Here is a 24,272-nt window from a genome sequence, read left to right as displayed (position 1 = left end):
TGTCTCATCATATGAATGCTCTGCCCCAGTCAATAATACACGCAGCAGGCAGACAGGGATTTTTTGTATTTTTAATGACTGAAACAAAACAGATCTAGAACCGCAGCTTCTGGAAGAACCATTTGTTCTTGCCGGTCTTGTATCTAGAGGGGGGAAAAAAAGACATCAATGAGGAGAGGAACAAGACAAAATTCACTTCAGAGAGAACAGTGAAACCATACCCCAGCATCCACTACCAAAGCCTACTTACCTCTCCTCGAACTTGACCTTGGCCTCTCGTCGGGCCTTGCGTTTAAGAGCAGGGTCTCTGAAGACATCCTTGTTGACGACAGTTTTGTCCAAGGGAATATCCACAGAGTACCTGGGGACAACGGTGGGGAGGTGGGAGCAGCCCACACGCTGGCAGGGCCTTCACCCCCTCCCCACCAAGTACTCCTGTGACATTGGGGTAAGAGGATCTGACCCCATAGAAGCAACCATCAAAAGCTGTGCCGAAGTCCTGATGATACGCTTTGAAAATCTCCAATTTTAAGCGACTCATTTACATAGTTTCAAACCACTGAAAAACTTCACATTTCATTCTCAATTTTCCATTAACTACTCTATTTTTCTATCTAAAAACCATCACTTTATTTGATCTTCTTGACTATGATCATGACTACTGGCTAGCTTTCCGTTTTATTTAGGGTTGTTCAAGTTCTGCTTATGCCTACGCCTATGTCATTATGACAATGCAAAAGCTGACTGGCTAGCTGCCTCAGCCTCACCGCTTTCCAGCAGCTGAGAAACAGCAAATTAAGGTCAACATGCACCCTGAGAGCAAACTTTCAAAGTGCGTGCTGCTGCGTTTTGGCAATTATTGTCCAGGAGTCTCTCTAATCTTGTATTTCCTTAAAACTCTTGTACCAAGATAGTGCATATGCTACACAATACTGTGGAAGGCCAGGAACTAAAGGGCCCAGTGGTTGACTGGAATTAATTGTCGGAAACTTGCTTTCATTTATTTACCACATTTTAAAAAGCCTATAACAACTATCCTTGAGAGTGGAACAGTGGACGACGGCAAGCCAGATCCTATGCCTATGTTTACTGTGGATGGAAACAAATGAAACAATTTTTAATCAACACTTAGAAAATTTTCAGATGAGGAGAGAGACAGATCAAGAACAAGCTTGGAAGAGATTTTTCAATCCTGCTTGGCCAAGTCAGGGAAGTCACTACAGAAAACGACAGGAACAGTTCCAAGATGGATTAAAGAGGCAACACTGAAAACCACAAACACTTTATAAGTGACCAATGGAAAATGATGTCTCTTTCCCACATTGGAGTGGCTACAAGGTTGTCTCCTTATTCAGTAGGGCAGAGAGGGGGGAAAAGAAATCAAGTCACTTGCATTACCATGCTTGAAAGGCTCACCTTGTGGGCATGAGGTGATTGTAGTTATAAACTTTCACAAAAGACTTGATCTTTGACCTCTTGGCAATTTTCTTCTTGCCCATGGCAGCTGTCACTTTGCGGGGATAGCGGTCAATCCCAGCCACCAGGGCATGGCTGTAGGGGCGGTCTGAGGTGCCATCATCAATGTTCTGAATGACCAAGAATGACATTAGTTATTAACCGAATGACTATTTAAACTGTGCTAGATGTAGGGCATGTATAGAAATAGGCCACCCCCAGGTCTCTGAGACCCACTGTTACAAAAACCACACAAAGCAGACATTCTAAGTGCTATGCTAAATGCCCAAAGAGTAGCAGGGATAGGAGTGGTATTCATTCCCACCAGGAAGACTCTGGAAAGCCTCTTGGGAGATAAGAGATTTAAAAGAAACAACAGGGCCGGCCCCGGGGTTTAGCGGTTAAGTGCCTGCGCTCCGCTGCTGGTGACCCGGGTTCGGATCCCGGGCGTGCACTGACGCACCGCTTCTCCGGCCATGCTGAGGCTGCGTTCCACATACAGCAACTAGGAGGATGTGCAGCTATGACATACAACTATCTACTGGGGCTTTGGGGGAAAAAAAATAAATAAATAAAATTATAAAAGAAACAACAGTTAACATTTATGGAGTGCTTGCTGTGTGCCAAGCACTGGTTCTTAGGCCTGTACATCTCTTAACTTCCTCCACGACTGCACTGCTAGTAAGGTAGAGAGGCCCACACTGGCAGCCTAATTCCAGAAGCCAGCCTCACGTGGAGGAAGGGGAAGCAAGGGTGCCCGGTGACCCCACAAAAGCCAAAAGCAGTGGTGTACGTGGCCAGAGCTTAGGGAGATCTCACACGAGGCTACAGAACGCAGGCAGAAGGCAAACAGTGAAGGGCTAGAATATGGTGAGTGACCATTTTGACTAGAAACAACGTCTCCTCTTTGCAGAGTCGTCCCAGCTGCAGCACTTAGTACCTGTTTGACCTCAGGTGAACTACTAACATCTCTAGACTTCATCAGCAGAAAGGAAGTCCCCACGGTTACTGCCAGGATGGACCCGACAACACCCCTAAGGCAGTGCTGGGCACCAAGCAAGCGTTCAATAAACGCTGGCTACTATCATTATTTGAAGCCTCTTTGCTAGAGGACGACTTATGAGTTAGCTGCCCAATTCAACTCACATTTGTTTTTATTTCGCATCTTCCTCTCTCAAAAGCTCTGATGCGCTCACCCCACCACCACTCGCAATGCTCAGTGGGCAATGCCCCCAAACTAGGCCTGGAATTCCAAGCTTGCCCGCCCCCGAAACCGGCCCGATTCCCGGGAGACGAGGGCGCAAAGGCTCGCGAGGCTGGTACCTTTACGATGACCGCTTTGCGTCCGGAGTAGCGTCCAGCCAGAACCAGCACCACCTTCCCGGGTTTCATGAACTTGCCCATTTCTGCAGAAACGAAGGAGAAGGGGCCGCTCAGAAACCCGCAAGCTGAGGCTGTGGTCCGGAAACTTCAGGCTGCCCTCACCGCCGTCTTGGCCCAGGCTGCTTGCGGACCCTGCTCGCAGAATGGGATCTGTTACGAAGCCGCCAGACACCGAGGAACGGAAAGCACCCAGCGCTGCCCCGCCACTCGACCCCGAGGCCGCGGATGGCGGCGGATTGGAATACCCTGGGCAAGACTCTACTCACCAACAGCAACCACCCGAATCTACCGCAGAAAGGAAAAAACGATATTTCCGCTAACCTTTCACCCCGGGAGAGGGGATCTCACTTCCGGTTCCGCCCCTTAGGTCTCGCCCCGCCTTTTGCGCGGCGCTCAGAGTCTGTGTTGTGGGCGGAAGAAGCTCCTGAGGGGAAAGCAGAGCCTGGCGGCTGATTTATTCAAATCAAACTTAACTAGCAGCTCTACCAGTAGACAAGAGCAAAGAAGTCCTGTCTCCCGCGTTGGGAGGGAAGAGGAAGGAAAGCTTGTGTGTCCTGCTGCTCCACTGCCCCCTTGGTTGTAGTTCCTTTCTTTGGCGCCAGGAGGGGGACACAGTTTGAAATTTACTTTTTTGCCTTGGAAGAGTCAGGGAACAAAATAGGACATTTATTAGTTCCTACCTTGTGCACTGTTAGACGTAAGGAGGGAGAGAAGAAGATCAATCAAACAAGGGTACTTGCCCCTAACATTTAGAGTCTGATGATGTCGTAGACATTACTGACTAGAATAAGCAGTGAGGGAGGTGAAGGACGATGACGGTGATAATGGCAGCTGCTTACCCTGTGCCAGGCCGAGTTAATCTACTTACGTATATCATCTCATTTGATCCTCATAACAACACTACGAGATAGGTACTATTATCTCCATTCTACAGTTGAAGAAACTGTGGCTTAGAGAGGTTAAGTGATTTGCCCAAAGTCCACAGCTAATAAGCGGTGGAGCTGGGACTCTGACTCAGGCAGTCCTCCGGAGCCCATACTGTTTACTCCGTCACCATACTGGGCACCTGCTCTGTGCCAGGCAAGATGCTAGGCACTTCAGGTAAGTCGACAGCCTACTTAATTCTCACAACTCTGCATCGTGGGTATTTTCCTCCCATTTAGCATGAGGAAATTGAGATTCAGAGAGGATAAGTTACCTATCTGGGATTGAGCCTGATCAGTAGCATAGGTGGGATTCAAATCTAAATTTGAACCCAGATTTAGTTGGCTCTTAAACTGAATTATTTCCCATCACTCACTGGAAGAGTGTTTTTAGATGGCTCTTTAGGTGTCTTCCAAGTTCAAGAGAAAGAAAAAGCCCATCTGAACATTGAAGAATCTGTAGGATTGGTCTTGGGCAAGATGTGAGAACAGTCAGGGTTTCATCAATTCTCTTCTTGACGCTCTCCGAGGACCAACTTTCCCTGCAGCCCTCAGGAGCCTATTCCAATGGTTTATCACCCTAATTATGTACTTATATTTATATATTCAATTAAAATATTCTCTGCTTTAATTTGGAATATGACATTTTAGAGTTGGAAGAGACCTCCGAGATCATCTACTCTGGCCTCTCAAAGATGAGAGGACAGTTCTAGAGCAGCAAAGTCACAGGGTTGGTGGTGCAGGGCCAGGCCTCCCCATTCCCAACTCAGTCACTACACCACACTGCTCTGTCCATTTCCACTTCCATAGTCTTCTCCCAGGCTCCATATCTGCTTCTGCCTCTTTTGCTGTTTCTCTCTTGGAAAATAGAAACCAAACCCTGAAATCTTATAATTGCCTTGGACTCTTCTCACAAACTAAAGCTCTCCAAATCAAATTAGTAACTAAATCCTGTGAATTTTACCTTGTCTTTTTTTTTGAAGAAGAAGATTGACCCTGCACTAACATCTGTTGCCAGTCTTCCTCTTTTTCTTTTTTCTCCCCAAAGCCCCAGTACATAGCTGTAGAGTTGTGGCTCTTCTATGTGGGACACCGCCTCAGCATGGCTTGATGAGTGGTGCGTAGGTCTGCACCCAGGACCTGAACTGGCAAACCCTGGGCCGCTGAAGCATAACGCGCAAACTTAACTGCTGCACCACCAGGCCAGCCCAGTCTTATGTCTTTTAAATTTTCTTTTCTATCCTTTTCCACCTGCTCTGATCCAGTCTCAGTTCTTTTTCTTCTCCAGTCCCTCCTCCAACTTTTGTGTGGGTCAGAATTTCTTGGGTTGCTTATTAAGGATGCATCTCCAGTCCAAGAGATTCCAATTCAGGTCTGGAGTGCAGCCCAAATAAAGATCTATAGATCTTATTTTGAGAAACTTCTCTAAACACAACTCTTAAGTCCACCACTTATCTGCTTGAAGTCCTTCATTGGCTTTCTGTACCAAGGTTTGAACTCTCACTCCTTTCCTTTCTACCTTTCCTTCAGTTCCTGTGACGCCTCCATACCCTTCACATACCCTCTGGGTTCCAGCTAGCTCAACTGCGCAGAGATCCAACTTCTTCTGAGCCCTGGGGTCTTTACCCAGGCTGTTTCATGTGACTTTATTCTTCTCTTCCACCGCAGCTAGGCAAAATCCTATCCAAATCCCATCCATCCTTCAAGGCCGCTCCAGAATTCTCCCAGGCAGAATTAATTTCTTCCTTCTGTGTTCCCTCAGCAATCCAAGCCGTACTTACCTTTATTATAAAACATCTTAGTTGGTTTGGATCAATGGTTCTGAAAGTGGTCCCCAAACCAGCAGTATCAGCAAAACCTGGGTACTTGTTAGAAATGCAAGTTCTCAGGCCCCACCCCAGAGCTAATGAATAAAAAACTCTAGGGATTTGACCCAGCAATTTGAGTTTTAGCAAGCTACCCAAACCTCCAATTGGTTTGCTATCTCTTGAGCTAGATTGTGTTCCTTGAGGGCAGGGAGTATGTTTTACTCCTCTCTTTCCTCAGCATCCAGCCTGGCCCAGACAGTTGGTAGGCCCTCAATAATGAATGAATGAATGCAGAGCACCTTAGAAATCTTTAACAATGCTTTGCAGATAATACTTTTACAACAGACCCTGAACTTTCATTGGATGCGTATCCATGACTTTTTCATTCTATTCTTGCATATCCTTAGACCTGGGCTGACTGTTCCTCCTCTCCTCCCTCGTCCTGTCTGCCTCACCCCAAGCCAAGGACAGAGCTCTGTCCTCAGTTATGATGCAGATGCTATCAGTGACTAGCAGGTATCTGACTGTTGGGATGCTGGCAGGATTGTCTCTGTCTCTACAAATCTTTAAGTTTCATGAAGAACTTGGCAGAGCAATGGCTATCTGCCCATCTCCCTGCAGCCTAGTCCTTTGGCAGCTGAAATTTCTGGCAGGTATGTGGAAAATACCTTCTCTTCCCCAAAGTGATGGCAGAGTGACAGGGTGGATAAAGGAGAGAGAGGAACAAAAGATTTAGAAGCAGCATGATACAGTGAGGTAACATGATAGAGTATAAAGCTCATAGGATTGGTATTCTGGCAACCCGAGTTCAAACCCCAGCTCTTCCATCATGTAAACCTGGACAAAATGTTTCACTTCTCTGCAGCTCAGTTTCCTGAGCCAGAAAATGGGGCTAATATTGTCCTGCCTTACAAGTAGTAAGAATTACATTAGGATGACACAAACAAAAATGCTTCCCATGACGCTAGCACAAAGCTTTCGTGCAAATTAGTTTCTGTGAGGATTAGAAAAAAATAATACTGGGGTGATCCAGGGCTCTGCCATATGACTATAGCAGTTACTACCCACCCTAAATGATATCCAGACAATGGATCTAAAAGTGCCAATTCCAAAAGTGGCATGTGTGGTGACATCTGCTGTGGGGATGGGACTGTAGGACTGAGCGAGATGGGATGATAATGCCAAGGGTGCTTTTTTTGTGTGTGTGTGTGAGGAAGATCAGCCCTGAGCTAACATCCATGCTAATCCTCCTCTTTTTGCTGAGGAAGACCAGCTCTGAGCTAACATCTATTGCCAATCTTCCTCCTCCCCCCGCCCCCCCCAAAGCCCCAGTAGATAGTTGTATGTCATAGTTGCACATCCTTCTAGTTGCTGTATGTGGGATGCGGCCTGAGCATGGCTGGAGAAGCGGTGCGTCGGTGTGCGCCTGGGATCCGAACCTGGGCCGCCAGTAGCGGAGCGTGCACACTTAACCCCTAAGCCACGGGGCCGGCCCGAGGGGCGCTTTTTTAGCGAATTTTTTCAGGGAGAAAAAACCACCACCAAAGCTGAGTTGATCCAGGGCAGGGGGCAGAGAAAAGGCAGAAAGGCCAGGGGCCAGACATTGCTCGAGGAAATACTGATCTGGATCAAATGGGCTGATAATACCCAGAGAGATATATAAACCAAAGCCAAGGGTCTCTAAGGTCTTTGCAGAGAAGCTACACAAAATATTATGATTTTATTGGCAACCACAGATAGATCATTTTTACACCTTACACTTATCCTGTTTCACACAGGACTAATTATAATGAACTATCAATAATACACCTTAAATAACATGTTGTGAAAAAAATTAAGTTAAAATGCACTACATAACAGTGCAGACACAAAGTACAGCTGGCTATTTAATACATGAAACAATGCTGAATCAGTAGTGTTGGGAGCCCATTTGGTCTTCCAGAAAGTGATACACTTTGCCCATCTTTGGTCAGTCCTGGAGCAGTATGCAAGCTGAATTACAAATATGAACTAAAAAGGCTAAAATACTGAAGATCAAATAGGACCACTCTAGAGTGAGTTTTACAATGAAATGCCCAGCCCCTTGTCTGCCAACAGTGATCTGCTGTAGTCCCTCTCCCTGCTGTAGTACCTATCGCATGATCAGACCTCCGCCATCATCCAGCCTGCCGGACAAGTAGAATCACAACCCCAGGAGGAGTCACAGCTGGTCACCGATGTCCAAACTTGACTCAGGTGGCAAGGGTTCTCTCAAGGAGCATACTTTTAACACATTCACTCCTGAGTAGATTGTCAGCGTCTTGTTGGCAGTTGTACAGAGGGAAGGTTACTTGCCAGAGGACATGGTACTAGACAATGGTTGTCATTCCTCATAAATAACCAGCTCCAAAACCAAAAGACCATCATCTGTGCCCTAAGAAGAGGACCACCTTGTCAGGAAGAGATTTCAGTTCTTACCTCTACATGAAAAAGGGCTCATATTAAAATCAACTTGTGGTTAACACTCTTAGAAGTGCTGTTCGCAGATAGTCCCATTCCCAGTTTTAGAGGCAGCTATGGAACATACACAGCCTCCCCTGACCTTGGCTCCCAATTTAAGTAACAGAAGCCTCAAGTCGAATGTCTTCCAGGACCAATAACTCATGTTGTCACTCACAGCCATAAAGAGAATGGTTAGAGAAACTTGGGTTTCCTAAAAATCAGATGTGGCATGATGAGTTGGTGCATTAACGGTGTGTCATGACTGATTCCTTTTACATAGGCTCAAATATATGTGCCCGCAAATACACTGTGGTTACACACCAGGGCAGAATCTTTTAACAAGAGGGTCTCTAGCATTGCTTTTTTCTCCCCACACCTCCCAGCACTTCTTTCTGAGATGCTAAGTTGGTGGGGAAAGCAGACTTTGCAGTCCTTTGGCCAGGGAAAATGTCTGTAACCCCTCCTCTCACTCCTTACTCCTATCCTAGAAGACTAACCATCTGTCTCTACTGAGCCAGGTGCTGGTCTAGGGCCAGGGCATTCTCATCAAAAGGCATCTTTGATGTTCTTGAGCTGGCGCACGGCCAGGTCTACAGGGAGGCTGAACTTGAGGCTGCTGAGGCGACTGAGCAGGTTGAGGGCACTCTCAAAGCCTGTGTGTGCCATGTAGCTCCAGGGCTGGTAGTGGGTCTCGATGAGTGAGCCCGACTTGCAGATGAGGTTCACCCAGGACACGAGACGCTGCTCATTCAATGCCATGCAAACCAAGGCCTTTAACTCTGAGTCTGCACTGCGCTTAAAGGGGTCGTGCTCCGTCAGCACCATGTGGATGGCTGTCAGTAGGCTCTGCTTGGGGGTCACAACAGTGCCTCCCGTAACAGGCAGGGCGAAGGACTGGGAAAGCTTCCGGGCTGGGGACTCCACATAAGCACGGCCGTTCTTAGCATGGTAGTACTTTACAAAGAGCTCCCAGGGGTGCATGGCCTCGGGGGCTGAGGAGAAGGCTGGCAGCAAACAAGCAATGGGGGCCATGACCAGGCTCATCCCTGGTGAGGAGGCGTACAGTCCATGGGCCAGCAGGTCCCTCACGGCCACCGTCAGCTCCTTCCGCACAGCCATGGTCAGTTCGTCCTTGCCTCCCAGAGAGAGGTCGTGGAGGTTGGCAGAGGTGATGACGTGGTCGTGTGGCTGGTGCCTCAAGGCTAGCTGCTTCACTCTGTCTACTGATACCTCTAGCCTCTTCAGTAAGGGAGAGTAGTCTCTGTCAGCCTGGCCCCTCTGCCACAGGGTCTGTGGGATCTGGCCTGTGGCACACCCAAACTGGCTAACAGCAAAGATCTGGAGCACTGCCAGTGCTCGCCGCATCAGGTGCAGCCCCGTCTCCCGAACTCTCTTCACATCTTCTGCCTTCGCTGTTTAGAAAACACAATGACTCATCAGCTATGGCCATAACGGCACATATGGTACATTTAACAAGTCACGAGCTTCTGAGATATAGTATGGGTCCCACATGATGCCAAGAGCCACCTATTTTTTTTTGCTAGACTTATTATTATTTTTTTGTTAATAACAGCTATATTGAGATATAATTCGCATACCATATAATTCAGTAGTTTTTAGTACACTCACAGAGTTGTGCAACCATCACCCCAAAAAGAAACTCTGTACCATCAGCATTTCTCATTCCCCACATCTCCCTAACCCCTCAAGCCCTAGGCAACCACTAAGCTACTTTCTGTCTCTATAGATCTGCCAATTCTGGAAGCTGTACTTACTTCTGCTGTCTCCTGGGGGCAGTGTGCTGCTGCCAGTTCTGGTGGAGCCATTTCCTGTCTTCCCACTGGCCTTGCATTCACAGTGTCCACTATCTGTCTGCAACGGGCTTCCCCCTTCATCTGTAATCAGAAGTTATAAAGACAAGATACTTATTTAACCCCGTTATGGCAGATTTTTAAAGGAAAATAATATTTAGTAGTGCCTACCACATGACAAAACTTTTACAAATTAAATTTTCTTAGTTAATTGTGTAGAATGGTGACTAGTATGCAGTAGCTGGCTCAATAAATATTTGCTGAGTGAAAGAAGCAAGAATCATCATTTTATGGATGAGGAGAGCGGGACTAAAGAGGTTAGTAACCTGCCCAAGGACATGAAGCCAGGAAGTGGCAGAACTGGGATTTTAACCATCTGGTTCTAAAATCCCTGTTCTTTCCACTCTACCATGCTGGCTCCCTTACTGAGTGATCAAATCTCTTTAATATTACATCAAGAACTGGCACCTGGAGGTATTAGTACTCAGAATACATATAATTATTATGAGATCTGTTCACCCTTCTCTTCCCATCCCCTCCTCTGACCTTGGATAAAGTTGATGAACATCTCAAGGTCTCGGATCTGAGTTTTCAGCTGCTCCACCAACTGTTCTTTCACGCGGGCTGGGTTGACGATCTGAGCCACGGCTGCATCCACACGCTGCCGAAGCTCTTCAGTGGACAGGGAACTGATGTCCTCATTCAGATTCATGTCCAGTTTCTTTATTAACTCATCTATGATCACCTATCAAGATGGTAAGCAATGAGCACACTGTTTGGAATTTTCAGGGAGAAGGTTAGGAAGAATGAGAATCTTAACTAATATGCCTCATACCCTAAAACGGAAATCAAAGACACACAGAACTCCCAAATTTGTGAGAGAAAATGATGCAACTACTGATCAAAGTGAGAGCACAGACCCTTTATTCCTTTTACAGTAACAAGAACCCTTGGTTTGGGGCCAGCCCCGTGGTATAGTGGTTAAGTTCGCGCGTTCCACTTCGGCGGCCCAGGGCTTGCCGGTTCGGATCCCAGGCGTGGATCTACTCACTGCTCATCAAGCCAGGCTGAGGCAGCGTCCCACAGAGAACTAGAAGGACCTACAACTAGAATATACAACTATGTACCAGGGTTTTGGGGAGAAAAAAGAAAAAGAGGAAGATTGGCAACAGATGTTAGTTCAGGGCCAATCTTCCTCAAAAATAAAATTAAAAAAAAAAAAAGAACCTTGGTTCCTCTCTGACAGACGTTTTCCTCTCACTGCAAATTTTTTTTTTTAATTTTATTTATTTATTTTTCCCCCAAAGCCCCAGTAGATAGTTGTATGTCATAGCTGCACATCCTTCTAGTTGTGGTATGTGGGACACGGCCTCAGCATGGCCGGAGAAGCAGTGCGTCGGTGCGCGCCCGGGATCCGAACCTGGGCCACCAGCAGCGGAGCGCGCGCACTTAACTGCTAAGCCATGGGGCAGGCCCAACACTGCAAATTTTCTACCAGGCCAGGCAACTTTCACTCAGGAGAATGAGAGTGTGAATAATTCAAAGTGGCTGATGATCCAAAAAGCCTCATATTTAGCTTCCCTTAAGGCCTCCAAGAGAATAAACACCAATTTTTCTTAGTTTCTAATCCTTCTCATCTCTTCTTGCCCTACTCCAGGCAACTAAAGAAAAATCTCTACAAAACATCAAGGTGCATTACAACCAAAATATCCTAGTGACAATATTAGGAAGAATTTGAAATCCAGATATGAACTCCAGCTCAGCCTGAAAAACAGCCACATCACAGGGACAGACAAACACGTAGGGGAGACGGTAGCTATGTCTCTACCAGCAGATTTACTTGTCTACTCAGGTGTTGCTTAAACAAATATAGCATTAAAGTCACTCTGGATTCCTGGAATATTTATAAACTGGTTGTGGGGAAAAAAGCTAGTTTACACTGTATGATGTTCCCAAGTAGAACTGTTTTAATGATCAAATGAAAGAAATTATTATTATTATTATATATTACTACTACTATTATTAATAATAACCACAGAAATAGCTCAATCATTATATGATAAAGCTTTGGAACTTGTGTTTCTATGAATTCTGTGAATAAAGACTGGTCCCATGTAATAGCAAAATTCTCCTTTGATTTGGGCTGGCAAAGGGATTCTCAGTAAGGCCAAGGTTGAACAAGCTAGTAAAGAATGTCCTGTCAGCACTGGAAGGGACAATGCAACCTTAGGTAGTGGCAGAGGTATCTCTGGTGTCTACACACCCGCTGTCTTTCCAAGACCATGGACTGCGGCAGGGAGTCATAACTGCCCTCTTGATAGGCAAACGTTTCCAGGTCATCAAGCTGGGTTTTGAGCTGCAGGATCAGTTCCTTCTGCTTCTCCCTTTGGGTTTCCAGACGTTCCCGTTTCTCCTGCTCACTCTAAGATGAGAAAATACTTAGGTCTATTTCACAGGAAAAGGAAAATTCAAGGCACATTAAGAATCCTCTCATGCCAATAATGCCTAGTAAAATAAAAATATTTCCAAATAATCCAAATGAAATATGGAATTCATAAGATAGGTTCAAAAATAAGAATAATTATTTCATCCAGGGCAATTTATTAAACATGTATTTTCTTTAAGAAAGTATTTGTCCTTCACTGGAAATAGGAGACGAAAACAATGGGGCCTTTTGTTAAGACTGCTTTTTTTTCCAAAGGTCTGTTTAGGATAACACAATTTGCCTTAGCCAAGATAGCCTCCCAAGAATTAACATGCCATCCTCCACAGCCAATTACCACAGAAAAACTCCAGAATACTTTGTGCAACCAAATTTTGCAAGAGAATCTGGAGGTAAGGGTGTAGAGAGAGGTTTTATAACTCATAACCAGTATTCTTAAGATGCAAAGCCCTTCCAATGTATTATAGACTTATGAAAAATCAAAAAAATAAACACAGGTGCCCAGGGCAGTGAAAAAAATCCAAAAGCCAAGTAATGGGGGTGGAAGGTAACAACGTTTTAAAAAAAAATGTCTGGTAAGTTTCCCTGACCAGTGACACCTTTTCCCACAGTTGGCTCCCAGGTGGTTTCTCCATTTAAATCATTAAAAACCCTTCAGGGTGGTAAAGGCTTGCCAATGTATTCTCAAACACTGGTTCTTCCTTGCCCTTCTTGAGTAGGCAAAACCAGCAAATCATGCAGGTGTAAGGTTGCATTTTAAAGTAGAAGTCTATAGGATATGAAATTTAACCTTAAAATAGTACTTACCAAGCTCTCCAGAAGTAAGGTATGAGAAAGAACAAATGAAAAACAACAAATTAACTTTTTGTTCAAGCTATTTAAAAATCAATCCTCTCGCTTTAGCTTTGCTCAACATGAAAGTAAGCCTTTTCTCAGGATACTAGTCCGTCTCTGATCCTTTCTGAGGCTTGTGGTTTTTCTTAGAACCCTGTCTCTCCCTCCCACTTAGGTGCAGGCCTAGCTATCCTTTAAGAGAATGCATCCTTGATTTCCTCAGGCACAACCGATCATTTCCTCCTCTGTATTTTGTATACACTTCTCTTCTAGCTCATGTCATATTATAATTATTCGTTTAGGATTCTGTCTCCCCTAGTCTAGGAACTCCTTATGGGCAAGGGCCTTGACTTTGTACCCCCAATGCCTAGCAGAGTGCCTGGCACTGGGTAAGCTCTCAATATTCATTTGTTGTATGTTACTGAACTGAATCAGGAACAGAATGACATTCCAAATAATGAACTCTGACTGGAGGAAGCTGCCTAACCAGCCTAAGGAGAAAGAACTGGGGAAACTTTCTTTGTTTGTGTTTTCATTGTATCCCAACTTTATGGAGCCAAGTAAGAAAGAAACCTGCCATAAATCCTGATTCCATTTTCATGAGTATGTCTGCTGAACTCTGTCACTTGCCATGGTAGTTACAGTAGGCTATTTACTGGAATGTGGGCAAACAAGGTTAATAGGAGAGAACAATGAGGTCTGGTGCAAGGCAGGAAATAACAGAATTTCCAGTATGAAGCAACACAAAATACTGCTTTAAAAAAATTTGGAACTGATAAGAAGTAAATCCTTTGGTTCAAACATATCCCCCACTTTGGCACTACCTGTTCGTGTGTCAATATATGCACATGAGATTACAGCTGTTTATGAGGTGTTTTGAGCAGTACACTTTTTTTAAGTCGTATTCTGTTTCTGAAAGTGAAAACAAACAACCAAAAGAGCAACACATCCATACAGAAACTTTGGTGCTCCTCACTCCTGAACAGGGCCTGGACACAGTAATTCCTTCTGTCTTTTCTATTCCTCAAAAGCCTGGCAATTTGAGGTGGCTGCTCCTTGTGCAAGGAGCTGTGGGTATTGGAGAGAAGGGTGGAACAGTAAACACAGGATTGCACTGGAAACATTTCAGATTAAAATAAACAAATCAGTATCTGTTACTGATAAGTCTTCTTGGTTAAAGCCAGTTTAAGTGGGAAGATAGGCACATGTGGGTTGTAACTTGAATAATAAAAAGGTGGAGAAAAGACAATGAGTCTCTTCAACACCTCCAACAAGCTATCTACAATTGTGCACTTCCAGAGAGTCCAAGACTGTAAGGAAACGTTCCTTTGGTATAGTATATAGATTCTCATTACTTCTCAGTCCAGGCTAACTGAATGGATCTTCACAGTTACCAAAGGGACCTCATTTAGAATACTTAGTCATTACTCCGGATGGGGAAGGAGTCTTAAAATACCAACATTAGGAAATTAATACAGTCAGGAGTTGTGTTTCTTTCAATTACCAAGAGACCCTGATGTTCACCAAAGTTCTCACCCAGACAAGAGAGTCTGCAGATTAAAGACTTTCTCTAGATTCCAGGAAAGCACGGACAGGGATCAGATCTAAATTTCCATGGATTCCAACTCACATCCAATTTGCCCAGTTCTCAGGGTTGGGGTACTCTATCAGCAAATGTGTTCAGGACTTAGGTACTTTATGAGGTGACAGCAAGGCGAGTGGGAGCAGCATTGCTTCAGCTGCTCTGTTGCCCTCTGCCTCTCACTTCATCACACCTGCATCTCTTTCCAGACCTTTGGTGGACAACTCTCATCATCACGTTCCCAGGCCGCTCTGTCCTTATGCCCTTCAGCAGGCAACGCACATCTGTCTCCAGTTTCCTCGTCTCGGACGCGCGTCCTAGACCGGGCGGCTTCTCACGACACTGCTACCTCTGTCCGCGTCAGCATCGCCACCCACCCAACCCGCCTATTCCCACATCCCTCGGGGCCTGGCCCCAGCTGCTCACCTGGTCCTCGCCTCGCAACCGTGGCCGGTCCCCCGGCAGCCCGTCGTCATCGTCGCCGGCGGGGTCCTCGGGGCCCCCGTAACCCAGGACGTGAGGGCAGCCGCGGAAAGCGAAGTCCTCGAGCTCGCGCAGGAGGCGCTGCTGCTCCGCTGGCGCTCCGCGCACCACCTGGCGCAGGCGGAACTGCACCTGCGCGAAGTGCGAGGACAGCGCGAGAAGGGCCGAGTCCAGCCGCCGCCGCTCGGCCCGCAGCCGCCGCAGCGTCCGGCCCGGCGAGTCGGGGGGGGAGCCTGGGGCCGCGCTGGGCTCCTCGGCCGCCGCCTCTTCCGAGAACGCAGCCGCCCCAGGCCCAGCCTCCGCCACCGCCCCCACCGGGGCCCAGCGCACCGCCTCACACGGTGGCAGCGACTCCTCTTCCTCCTCCTCTTCGTCTTTCGCCTTTGGCCCAACGGCCGCCACCACCGTTACCGGCTCCCCAGCCGCTTCAACAGCCGCCATCTTCCCGGAAACGCCCCGCACTTCAGCCGCGCCCCCTTGCTGCCATGGCAACGGTGCGCCGGCTGGGAAACCCGGAGGGGCGGCTGGGCGGGGCTCGTACGTCACCGAGTTCAGACGTCATCGGAGGCGGGCCTTCCCCGGGATTATTTCGGGCCAATAATTTTTTATTGAGCGCCTATTGTGAATCAGGCAGAGTGCGCTAAGCGTTGGAGAAACAGGTGAACGAAGCCGGGACAAGTCATTCTGTGTGTACCGAGTCTAGTGTAGTCTTTGCCCTGGTCCTAGCGGGCGGGTCGTCCGTTCCTACTCTACGTTTCTGGAGACCCCGAGATGTGAATGGTTGCGGGCATTATGCTCTCCCAGAGCCTCGCCTGAGTGCGGATCCCTTGGCTGTAGGGCCACGTTCCCCCTTCCTCTAAACCCTTCCCCCGACCATATAAGGAGAGGCAGCTGCTGGAGGCGTCCCCAGGATCTAAAGATAGCGGCCCCTGCCTCGGACTCCAAACGCCACCGGGCAGCGGGAGCCGCCATGGCACGGTGAGTGTTTCCGGCCGTCCTTTTCCCTGCCCATATTTTCTGGGCGCTCCAGGTTCTGCGAGGTCCCATGGTAACCACAGACCCCAGATATCTGTAACTTTGAGGTGGTGAGGGGAAGTTTGACCTGAATGTTCTCCATAACTCCCTACCTCTCTACTCTAGCACTTTGGATTCTCCCCAGGTTCACCCTCACCGCACACACCCACTCCCGTCACTCCCCTTCCACCCCCTTCTGTCTCATTTAGCTCCACTTTGACAGGGCTGTGGCATAAAACGTCCCTATATTTTCCCCTCCTTCCACCTTTCCCAAATGCTCTCAGTTTTCCCTCTCCCACCCCTATGAAACCCCACCTCAACTCCTCTGCAGGCAGCATGCCCGGACCCTGTGGTACGATAGGCCCAAGTATGTGTTCATGGAGTTTTGTGTTGAGGATAGCACCGATGTCCATGTGCTCATCGAAGACCACCGCATTGTGTTCAGGTAATGGCTCTCCCCGCTGGAGGGCCTGGCTTCCCAGGAGCCTTTTCCTTCTCCTAATGCCCCCACACTCAGCCTGCCACGTCTCCTCAGCTGCATTGTCTCCTCAGCTGCAAGAATGCGGATGGAGTGGAGTTGTACAATGAGATTGAGTTCTATGCCAAGGTGAACTCCAAGGTAAGGGTGGGGTGGGAGAGTAAGTTCTGAATGGAAAGGCTGCCCAGGGAAACTGGAGATTCATTCTAAACCTTTGACTCTAAGAATGAAGCTCTCTGCCTGGCAGGACTCCCAGGATAAACGCTCTGGCCGCTCCATTACTTGCTTTGTGAGGAAGTGGAAGGAGAAGGTGGCCTGGCCCCGGCTCACCAAGGAGGATATCAAGGTGGGGAGTGGTCTGCTCTTTCTCCTGTGCTCTCTATGTACCCAGGTACCCAGATTAGGTCTGGGAATCACCCTTGATTCCTTTCGCACCAACACTCGGTGGCTCACCAGGTCCTGCCTATTTGACCTCCTAAATATTCTTGAATCCATTATTTCATCTCTTCCTAATTCAGGCCTCATCGTCACTGGGTGAGATTTGTTGCATATTTTCGGCCCCACCTCTAATCCATCCTCTGCATTGCTCCCAGCATAGTCTGAGTAAAACACACATTTGACCTTGTCACTCTCCCACTTAAGACCCTTCAGTGGCTTCTTTTCCCCTAAAGGTTGAAAATTGCCTGCTGGCTGGATCTAGCTCTCGAATTTGTTTTAGTAGTCTTCACAGTGTTAAAAATTATTTTGATTGGTTACTGACATTTAAAATTTTTAATTAGTTGCAGAAATTTAAAAATGTGGAGATTTCACCTAAAAATCCAGATTATCAGCTTCTCTTGGAAAATGGAGACTCTGGCCGCACTGGTTTACATTCCCAAATGCCTAGAGTTGGAGCTTTAAATGGGGCATGTGCTCCACCTCACTTTACTCCTTTTCATTATCTCTCTGACTCCTGCAGGCATTTGAGCTTGTAACTTCAATACTTTGGGTTGAAGTCCATGCACCATAGCATGACATATAAGTTCATGACCTGGCTACTCTTCCCTTCTGCAGCCTTATATCCTGTTACTCTCTGCCTCAGACTTCACATTCTAGCCACAGCAAACTGCTTGCAGCTCTTTTGCACATACCAGGCTATTTCTCACCTTTACCTTTGTTCAAGCTGTGCCTTCTTCATGGAAAACCTCCATCACCACTACCTTCGCCACCTAACCCCTGCTCATCCTTCAAGGCCCTGTTACTCCAAGAAGCCTGCATTCCCATAACTCCTGTCTGGGTTCCCATAATATCCTCTACGTAATCCACCACCACACTTTCCATACTGTATTGAAATGATTTATTTACATTTCCCTTCTCCATTTTCTTCTTGATGGCTGGGACTGTATTGAACATTTTTATAATCCTAATGCCAAGCTCAGAATCTGGCCCAAAGTATGTGTTCCATAAATATCTGTTAAATGAATGAGTAACTTCTTTCCCTAAATGTGGCTCTTGGAACATGGGCCTCAAAGGGTTGTCTCTGACCCCAGGGAATGCAGCTTGGTTGACTGCTATGATGCTTTATGATACACTTATCTTTCCAGATGTGTTTTCCCGCTAGTCAATCTGTTCCTGGAGAGCAAGATTTCTATGCTTTTTCATCCCCTACAATACCTGGCATTGTGCTTGACACTTAGTAGGTTTCTGGAAAATCTTTGTGGATGATGATGATGATATGGCAGGCTGGAGGGTGCTTAGTGAAAGGGGTGCTGTTGGGAAGACTATACCCCCATTGACCCTCTTTCCCCCAAGCATGATCCTATGCACACATCCACATTCTTTTGTGCACTTCTGCTGCTGCCCTCCTAGCATATGTCTCTCTATGCTTCCCTCTTGCAGCCAGTGTGGTTGTCTGTGGACTTTGATAACTGGAGAGACTGGGAAGGGGATGAAGAGGTGGAGCTGGCTCATGTGGAACATTATGCAGAGGTAATGCCATTGTCTGCCCCTCTTGATCATTCTCTGTGTCTGTCTGCACACATTTCTCTGGAGGATTGTCATCAGGGCTAGGCAGAGACGTATGAGCTCCCCAGGCAGGCTACTTATTGGTGCTGATATTCTTTACATATTTTGTGCAATGTTTACATTGTAGGGATGAGAGAAATGAATATTCTGTTAGTGAAATTGTATGCATAGATTCACTCACTAGTCACAGAGTAGAGCCTGTGTTCTGAAAAAGTTTGACAAAACCTTTTCCTGCTTTTCTGTAATTCTTGTTCTTTCTCCATTTTTCTTTGTGTGTGTGTTTTTCCTGAGCCAGACAACTTCATGGGAAGCTCAAACTAAGCAGTATAAAAATTCACATCATAAAATAAATCAATAGTTCCCAATAAATTGCACCCTGCCATATATTATTTGGTTTCAGAATTTCAGCTACTATTTATGCAAATTACAAAACCCTAACAGATGCTAACCTGGGTTAGTAAGGTGGGTACTCTGTGTGTGTTTAAATTTCCTTTTAAAAAGGGCATCAATTTACTTTTCTCCAGCTCATCCCAGTGATGTGGTAGGGACTTTGAAGATAGGGCAGTGGTCTGGCTGGGACCATTCTCCTGTGGTCCATCAATATGCAAGTTGCTCTTCCCTCACCCCTCTTCTCTCTTGTGACTGCTTTTCTCTTCCTACTAGCTTTTGAAGAAGGTCAGCACCAAGAGACCTCCCCCGGCCATGGATGACCTGGAGGTAAGTAAAGCCTGCCCCTCAACCCTTCAGTTTCCTTTAGCTCTTATAAGAAACTAGAAAGCTCTTGTCCTAGTCTCTAGCACACAGCAATTCTCACTGCATGTTAGATGAATTTGAATTTGACACAGGAGGTTGAATGTTCTTCTCTAGGCTTTAGAAAACCCCAGCAAGGTCCTCCTCCCTTCCCTCTCCCCCTCTACTTCTCCATCCCAGCCCTGTTGACTATCTTTACAGCTATAAGGAGCAGTAGCATTAATTGATATTCTGAGACTAAATGATTTATGACACAGTGCTGTTTATTGAGTACTAGTGGTTTATTTTATTTTCCAAAGTTTAAATCCTTTTGTATTAGCCTCCCAACCAGTTATGTGATTCAGAAAATCACAAAGGAAAACTTGGAGAGCAGGAGGGTGTGAGCAGCATTTGTGAACACAAATGTCCACTCTCTGCAGAGTCTACAGGTGCTTTTGTCTTTTTTTTTCCCTAGGATGATTCTGACATTGCCGACGCAACAAGTAATTAACTTTCTGTGACAGCAGAGCTGGGGAGGAAGCTGTGACTATCTTCCAGTCACTCTGACAAGCTAGGGCCTGGGTCTTTGTCAGCTCTTTGGCTGTGCACCAGGGTCTTCTGTGATCTCTGAACTTTCCTAAAAGCTCTTTATTAAGGGTCCTCCTTCATCTTTATTTCTTCTTCCTAGGCACTTGACTATGGCCGCTGCATCAGATAGCAGGATAGGAGAGGAGTAGACTGGTGGGGTTTCTGACTTCCTACCACTTGACTGTAATCTCTGCGTTTGGGCCACTCAGCAGGGCTCTCTTAAGTGTTTGAGCATGTGTGTGTATGGGGTACAGCAAAAGGCAAAGAAGCATGTAGATTATAATAAATCTCTAGGAACTGTTCCTTGTCTCTTTCCTTCTTGTACTTCTTCCTGCTGAAGGCAAACCTCTTCTCCCTCTGTAGTTCCTTTTCAGGGGAGAAGTAGGGGTCAGAGATTCTGGCCCTCGTTGAGATTGGAAGAAGGAAGATGTTGCGAGCAGGCTTGTAACCAAGCTGGGAGACTTCCCTGTGCCCAGATCTGTGCTCTGATTTCTCAGAGCAGAAACCAGCATTTCACTATATCGCTAATACTGCCACCTCTAGAACCAGCTGGAAACCCACCTCAGCTTCCTACACACTTCAGAAGTCTCTTAACACTTTTAAAGCTGATTGTTACAGTAGTTAATGACCATGTCTGTTTATTCCTCCATCAGCTACCCCATTTATCCACAAACACTTTTTGAGTGCCTAATGTGTACTTAAACTGTGACTTTTTTTTTTTTATAATTTTATTTATTTATTTTTCCCCCAAAGCCCCAGTAGATAGTTGTATGTCATAGCTGCACCTCCTTCTAGTTGCTGTATGTGGGACGCAGCCTCAGCACGGCCGGAGAAGCGCTGTGTCGGTGCACGCCCGGGATCCGAACCCGGGCCGCCAGCAGCGGAGCGCGTGCACTTAACCGCTAAGCCACGGGGCCGGCCCTTAAACTGTGACTTAAACAAAATGCAGTACCCAGACTTTTCCCTGGAAGTCATGGTAAAGTATTGAGATTTGTTAAAAAAAATTAAACTTTAAAATCTGTATTAGTAATATATGGACATAGTTTAAAAAATTAAAATAGTATAGAAAGGTATAAAATTTAAAGTAGAATTTGCATGCTCCCAATAGGGGTAACCACTGTTAACAGTTTCTACAATAAATTTATGTATCTATAAATGTATACACACTACACATTATATATGTATCTATAAATGTATACACACTATACATTATATATGTATCTATAAATGTATACACACTATACATTATAAATTCCATAATACCTATAATTTATATTATATAATTATATAGTTATATGTAATATATAAAACAATATACAACATATATGGAACATATACAGTATCATGTATTGTTTATATATAGTATAATATATATTAAAATTTAATACATATATAAGCAAATGCAGTGTGTGTCTACACAGTTGGAATCATACTATGTACATCTTGCACTCTGCTGTTTTTCACTTAATATGTATTTTTTTTTTTTTTTAATAATTTTATTTCTTTATTTGTTTTCTTCCCCCAAAGCCCCAGTAGATAGTTGTATATCATAGCTGCACATCCTTCTAGTTGCTGTATGTGGGACGCGGCCTCAGCATGGCCGGAGAAGCAGTGCGTCGGTGCATGCCCGGGATCCGAACCCAGGCCACCAGCAGCGGAGCGCACGCACTTAACCGCTAAGCCACAGGGCCGGCCCTCACTTAATATGTATTGAAGCTCTTTCCAAATCAGTGTACATAGATCTAACTCTTTTTCCATGGCTACATGGTATTCAGTTTAATACATTTTCCATAATTTAACTGGTTGCTTATTGAGAGACATGTAGGTTGTTTTTAGTCTTTTTCAATTTTCAAACAATGCTACAATGAACGTTAAGAATGTAGATTTTAGGGGCCAGCCCAGTGGCGTAGTGGTTAAGTTCGTGCACTCTGCTTCGGTGGCCTGGGGTTTGCAGGTTCGGCTCCTGAGTGCGGACCTATGCACCACTTATCAAGCCATGCTGTGGCAGGCATCCCACATATAAAGTAGAGGAAGATGGGCACAGATGTTAGCCCAGGGCCAATCTTCCTCAGCAAAAAGAGGAGGATTGGCAACGGATGTTAGCTCAGGGATAAACTTACACACACACACACAAAATGTAGATTTTGGGGGCCGGCCCCATGGCCTAGTGGTTGGGTTCAGCATGCTCCACTTTGGTGGCCCGGGTTTGCGAGTTCAGATCCCAGACATGGACCTCCACTACTTGTCAGCCATGCTCTGGTGGTGACCTATGTACAAAATAGAGGAAGATTGGCACAGGTGTTAGCTCAGGGTGAATCTTCCTCAAGCAAAAAGAGGAAGAATGGTAACAGATGTTAGCTCAGGGCGAATCTTCCTCAAGCAAAAAGAGGAAGAATGGTAACAGATGTTAGCTCAGGGCGAATCTTTCTCAGCAAAAAGATAAAAAAAAAAAAAAATCTAGATCTTTACATATTTGGCAAGAATATCTGTAGGGTAAATTTCTAGAGATGGAATTGCTAGGTCAAAGAGTAGATACTTTTAAACATTTTGATAGCTGTTGCCAAGACGCTCTTAGATGGGCTGGCCCTGTGGCTTAGTGGTTAAGTATGCGCGCTGCACTACTGGCGGCCTGGATTCGGATCCTGGGCACGCACTGACGCACCGCTTCTCCGGCCATGCTGAGGCGGCATCCCACATACAGCAACTAGAAGGATGTACAACTATGACATACAACTATCTACTGGGGCTTTGGGGAAAAAAAGGAGGAGGATTGGCAATAGATGTTAGCTCAGAGCCGGTCTTCCTCAGCAAAAAGAGGAGGATTAGCACGGATGTTAGCTCAGGGCTGATCTTCCTCACAAAAAAAAAAAAAAAAGATGCTTTTAGATGAAATTGCACCAATTCTCACTCCCACTAAGGAGAGTGTTCCATTCTCCAAAGCCTTTTGGATATTTGCCAAGATAAAAAATTGTACCTGGTTTAATTTACTTTTAGTTATGAGGTTGCTTATTGTTTATTTTTATTAGTGAGTCATATTTCTTTTAGTGTGCTCTGTCCATGTCTTTTGCCCATTTTGCTATTGACATTAGTCCTAGAACTTAAAAAAAACTCATAATACAAAGTTATATTTGTATTATGCTTTACAATTTACTAAGTATTTATACATTATCTCATTTAAATTTTTGAACCTCATATCAACTTTATAAAATAATTAGGTCTTTTCTTCATAGGTGATGAAACAGCTCACAATAAGTGGCAGAGTTGGGACTTGAACTTGTATAGCATATGTCCCCTTATCCATAATTCTGAAAACCAACAAGTTCTGAAAACCAACTTAAAAAAAAATTGACACCCAAACTCATTCAGCAGCAAAATCTGATCTAAAATGATGTGAAGCTATTTATAGTCTTTGTTTATTCCATTTAGTGTGCTTATTCCTCAGCATAAATATTAATGCCTTTGATTACATGGTGTTGCTCCTGAGTGCCAAATGGAGCATGTTACATAACATGAGGTATGCTCTGCATTACTGCCTAAAATCTGAAAAAATTGTGCATTCTGAAACATCTGGATTCTTCAAGCTTTTAATTAGTTGATTTAAAAGACCAGAAAAAAGATAATTTTAACTTTTAATCCGTTTAACATTTTAAGGCACTGATTGCAGGTTGTTAACTTCTGTTAACCTCTTTACCTACACTTGTCGGATTCGGTAGCACTAGTCACATATGGTTATTGCGAAGTACTTGAAACATGGCTAGTCCAAACAGATGTGCTTTAAGTGTAAAATCCATACCAGGTTTCCAAAATTTTGTACGGAAAAAAAAAATCTCACTTATGTTTAAATATCCATTACATGATAAAATAATATTCTGGATATATTGATTTAAATAAAATATATTATTAACACGTGGCTTGCATTACATTGCTATTGGGCGGCGCTGCTGTGTAGCCCAGCTAGTATCATCCCCATTTCTACCCGGGGCCCAATTACATACATCCCTGGGGCCAAACGGGACTAAACTAAATGCTTTGTCAAATTCAGGCTGAAGTCTTGTTTTGTTTTGTCTTCTGGTGCTTTTCAGAGTCTTAAAACAATCGCTAAACACCCCGGAAGGGCTGCAAATCGCGTTTTCAATAAGTTTGGCCAAACCAGACCCCATTCTTGACCCTCCTGCTTCTGCGCAGAGGCGGGCCCGTAAGGAAGATTGTCCCACGTAGCTCTCCGTCCGCCCCCAGGCGTTTCAGCGTGCGTCGCT

The 24,272-nt window shown here is 45.5% G+C and overlaps 3 protein-coding genes across 5 annotated transcripts; 1 reads left to right on the top strand and 2 right to left on the bottom strand.

Moving 5' to 3' along the window:
• Positions 1 to 55: 55 nt before the first annotated feature.
• On the bottom strand, positions 56 to 3,079 carry RPL27 (ribosomal protein L27). The gene is made up of 4 exons (XM_058561097.1): positions 2,779 to 3,079; positions 1,417 to 1,586; positions 251 to 361; positions 56 to 143 (listed from the first exon to the last, which is right to left on the bottom strand). The coding sequence occupies exons 1-4, from the start codon at positions 2,857 to 2,859 to the stop codon at positions 95 to 97; spliced, it is 411 nt and encodes a 136-aa protein (XP_058417080.1). The 5' UTR covers positions 2,860 to 3,079; the 3' UTR covers positions 56 to 94.
• A 4,021-nt stretch (positions 3,080 to 7,100) lies between these two features.
• Positions 7,101 to 15,676, bottom strand: RUNDC1 (RUN domain containing 1). The gene is made up of 5 exons (XM_058561077.1): positions 15,147 to 15,676; positions 12,125 to 12,283; positions 10,408 to 10,606; positions 9,826 to 9,945; positions 7,101 to 9,462 (listed from the first exon to the last, which is right to left on the bottom strand). Exons 1-5 carry the CDS (start codon positions 15,642 to 15,644, stop codon positions 8,597 to 8,599), a joined length of 1,842 nt encoding a protein of 613 aa, XP_058417060.1. The 5' UTR covers positions 15,645 to 15,676; the 3' UTR covers positions 7,101 to 8,596.
• A 90-nt stretch (positions 15,677 to 15,766) lies between these two features.
• Positions 15,767 to 24,263, top strand: PTGES3L (prostaglandin E synthase 3 like). Of its 3 annotated transcripts, none has more exons than XM_058561096.1 (8): positions 15,767 to 16,181; positions 16,549 to 16,662; positions 16,770 to 16,836; positions 16,943 to 17,041; positions 18,574 to 18,663; positions 19,363 to 19,416; positions 19,904 to 19,931; positions 24,099 to 24,263. In XM_058561096.1, exons 1-8 carry the CDS (start codon positions 16,174 to 16,176, stop codon positions 24,104 to 24,106), a joined length of 468 nt encoding a protein of 155 aa, XP_058417079.1. In that variant the 5' UTR covers positions 15,767 to 16,173; the 3' UTR covers positions 24,107 to 24,263. The 3 variants fall into 3 exon arrangements, with proteins under 3 accessions (XP_058417079.1, XP_058417078.1, XP_058417077.1); XM_058561095.1 differs by lacking the exon at positions 24,099 to 24,263 and adding an exon at positions 20,117 to 20,318 and having other exon boundaries at positions 15,769 to 16,181; XM_058561094.1 differs by lacking the exon at positions 24,099 to 24,263 and having other exon boundaries at positions 15,771 to 16,181; positions 19,904 to 20,318.
• The last annotated feature ends 9 nt before the right edge of the window (positions 24,264 to 24,272 follow it).

The sequence above is a fragment of the Diceros bicornis genome, chromosome 18 (genome assembly GCF_020826845.1).
Source record: "Diceros bicornis minor isolate mBicDic1 chromosome 18, mDicBic1.mat.cur, whole genome shotgun sequence".
In the NCBI taxonomy this organism is placed as follows: domain Eukaryota; kingdom Metazoa; phylum Chordata; class Mammalia; order Perissodactyla; family Rhinocerotidae; genus Diceros; species Diceros bicornis.
Note: the sequence above shows the minus strand (reverse complement) of the source record. Positions and strands in the feature narration are given on the sequence as shown.

Coding starts and splice junctions, on each gene's coding strand:
- RPL27 (XM_058561097.1), bottom strand. CDS start 2,859: ATGGGCAAGTTCATGAAACCCGGGAAGGTGGTGCTGGTTCTGGCTGGA. Junction 1,587..2,778: donor GCAAAGCGGTCATCGTAAAG/GTACCAGCCTCG, acceptor TTGGTCATTCAG/AACATTGATGATGGCACCTC. Junction 144..250: donor AAGGTCAAGTTCGAGGAGAG/GTAAGTAGGCTT, acceptor TCCCCCCTCTAG/ATACAAGACCGGCAAGAACA.
- RUNDC1 (XM_058561077.1), bottom strand. CDS start 15,644: ATGGCGGCTGTTGAAGCGGCTGGGGAGCCGGTAACGGTGGTGGCGGCC. Junction 12,284..15,146: donor GGTTGCGAGGCGAGGACCAG/GTGAGCAGCTGG, acceptor TTCTCATCTTAG/AGTGAGCAGGAGAAACGGGA. Junction 10,607..12,124: donor TGGTCTTGGAAAGACAGCGG/GTGTGTAGACAC, acceptor CCATCTTGATAG/GTGATCATAGATGAGTTAAT.
- PTGES3L (XM_058561096.1), top strand. Junction 17,042..18,573: donor TCACCAAGGAGGATATCAAG/GTGGGGAGTGGT, acceptor TCCCTCTTGCAG/CCAGTGTGGTTGTCTGTGGA. Junction 18,664..19,362: donor ATGTGGAACATTATGCAGAG/GTAATGCCATTG, acceptor TCTTCCTACTAG/CTTTTGAAGAAGGTCAGCAC.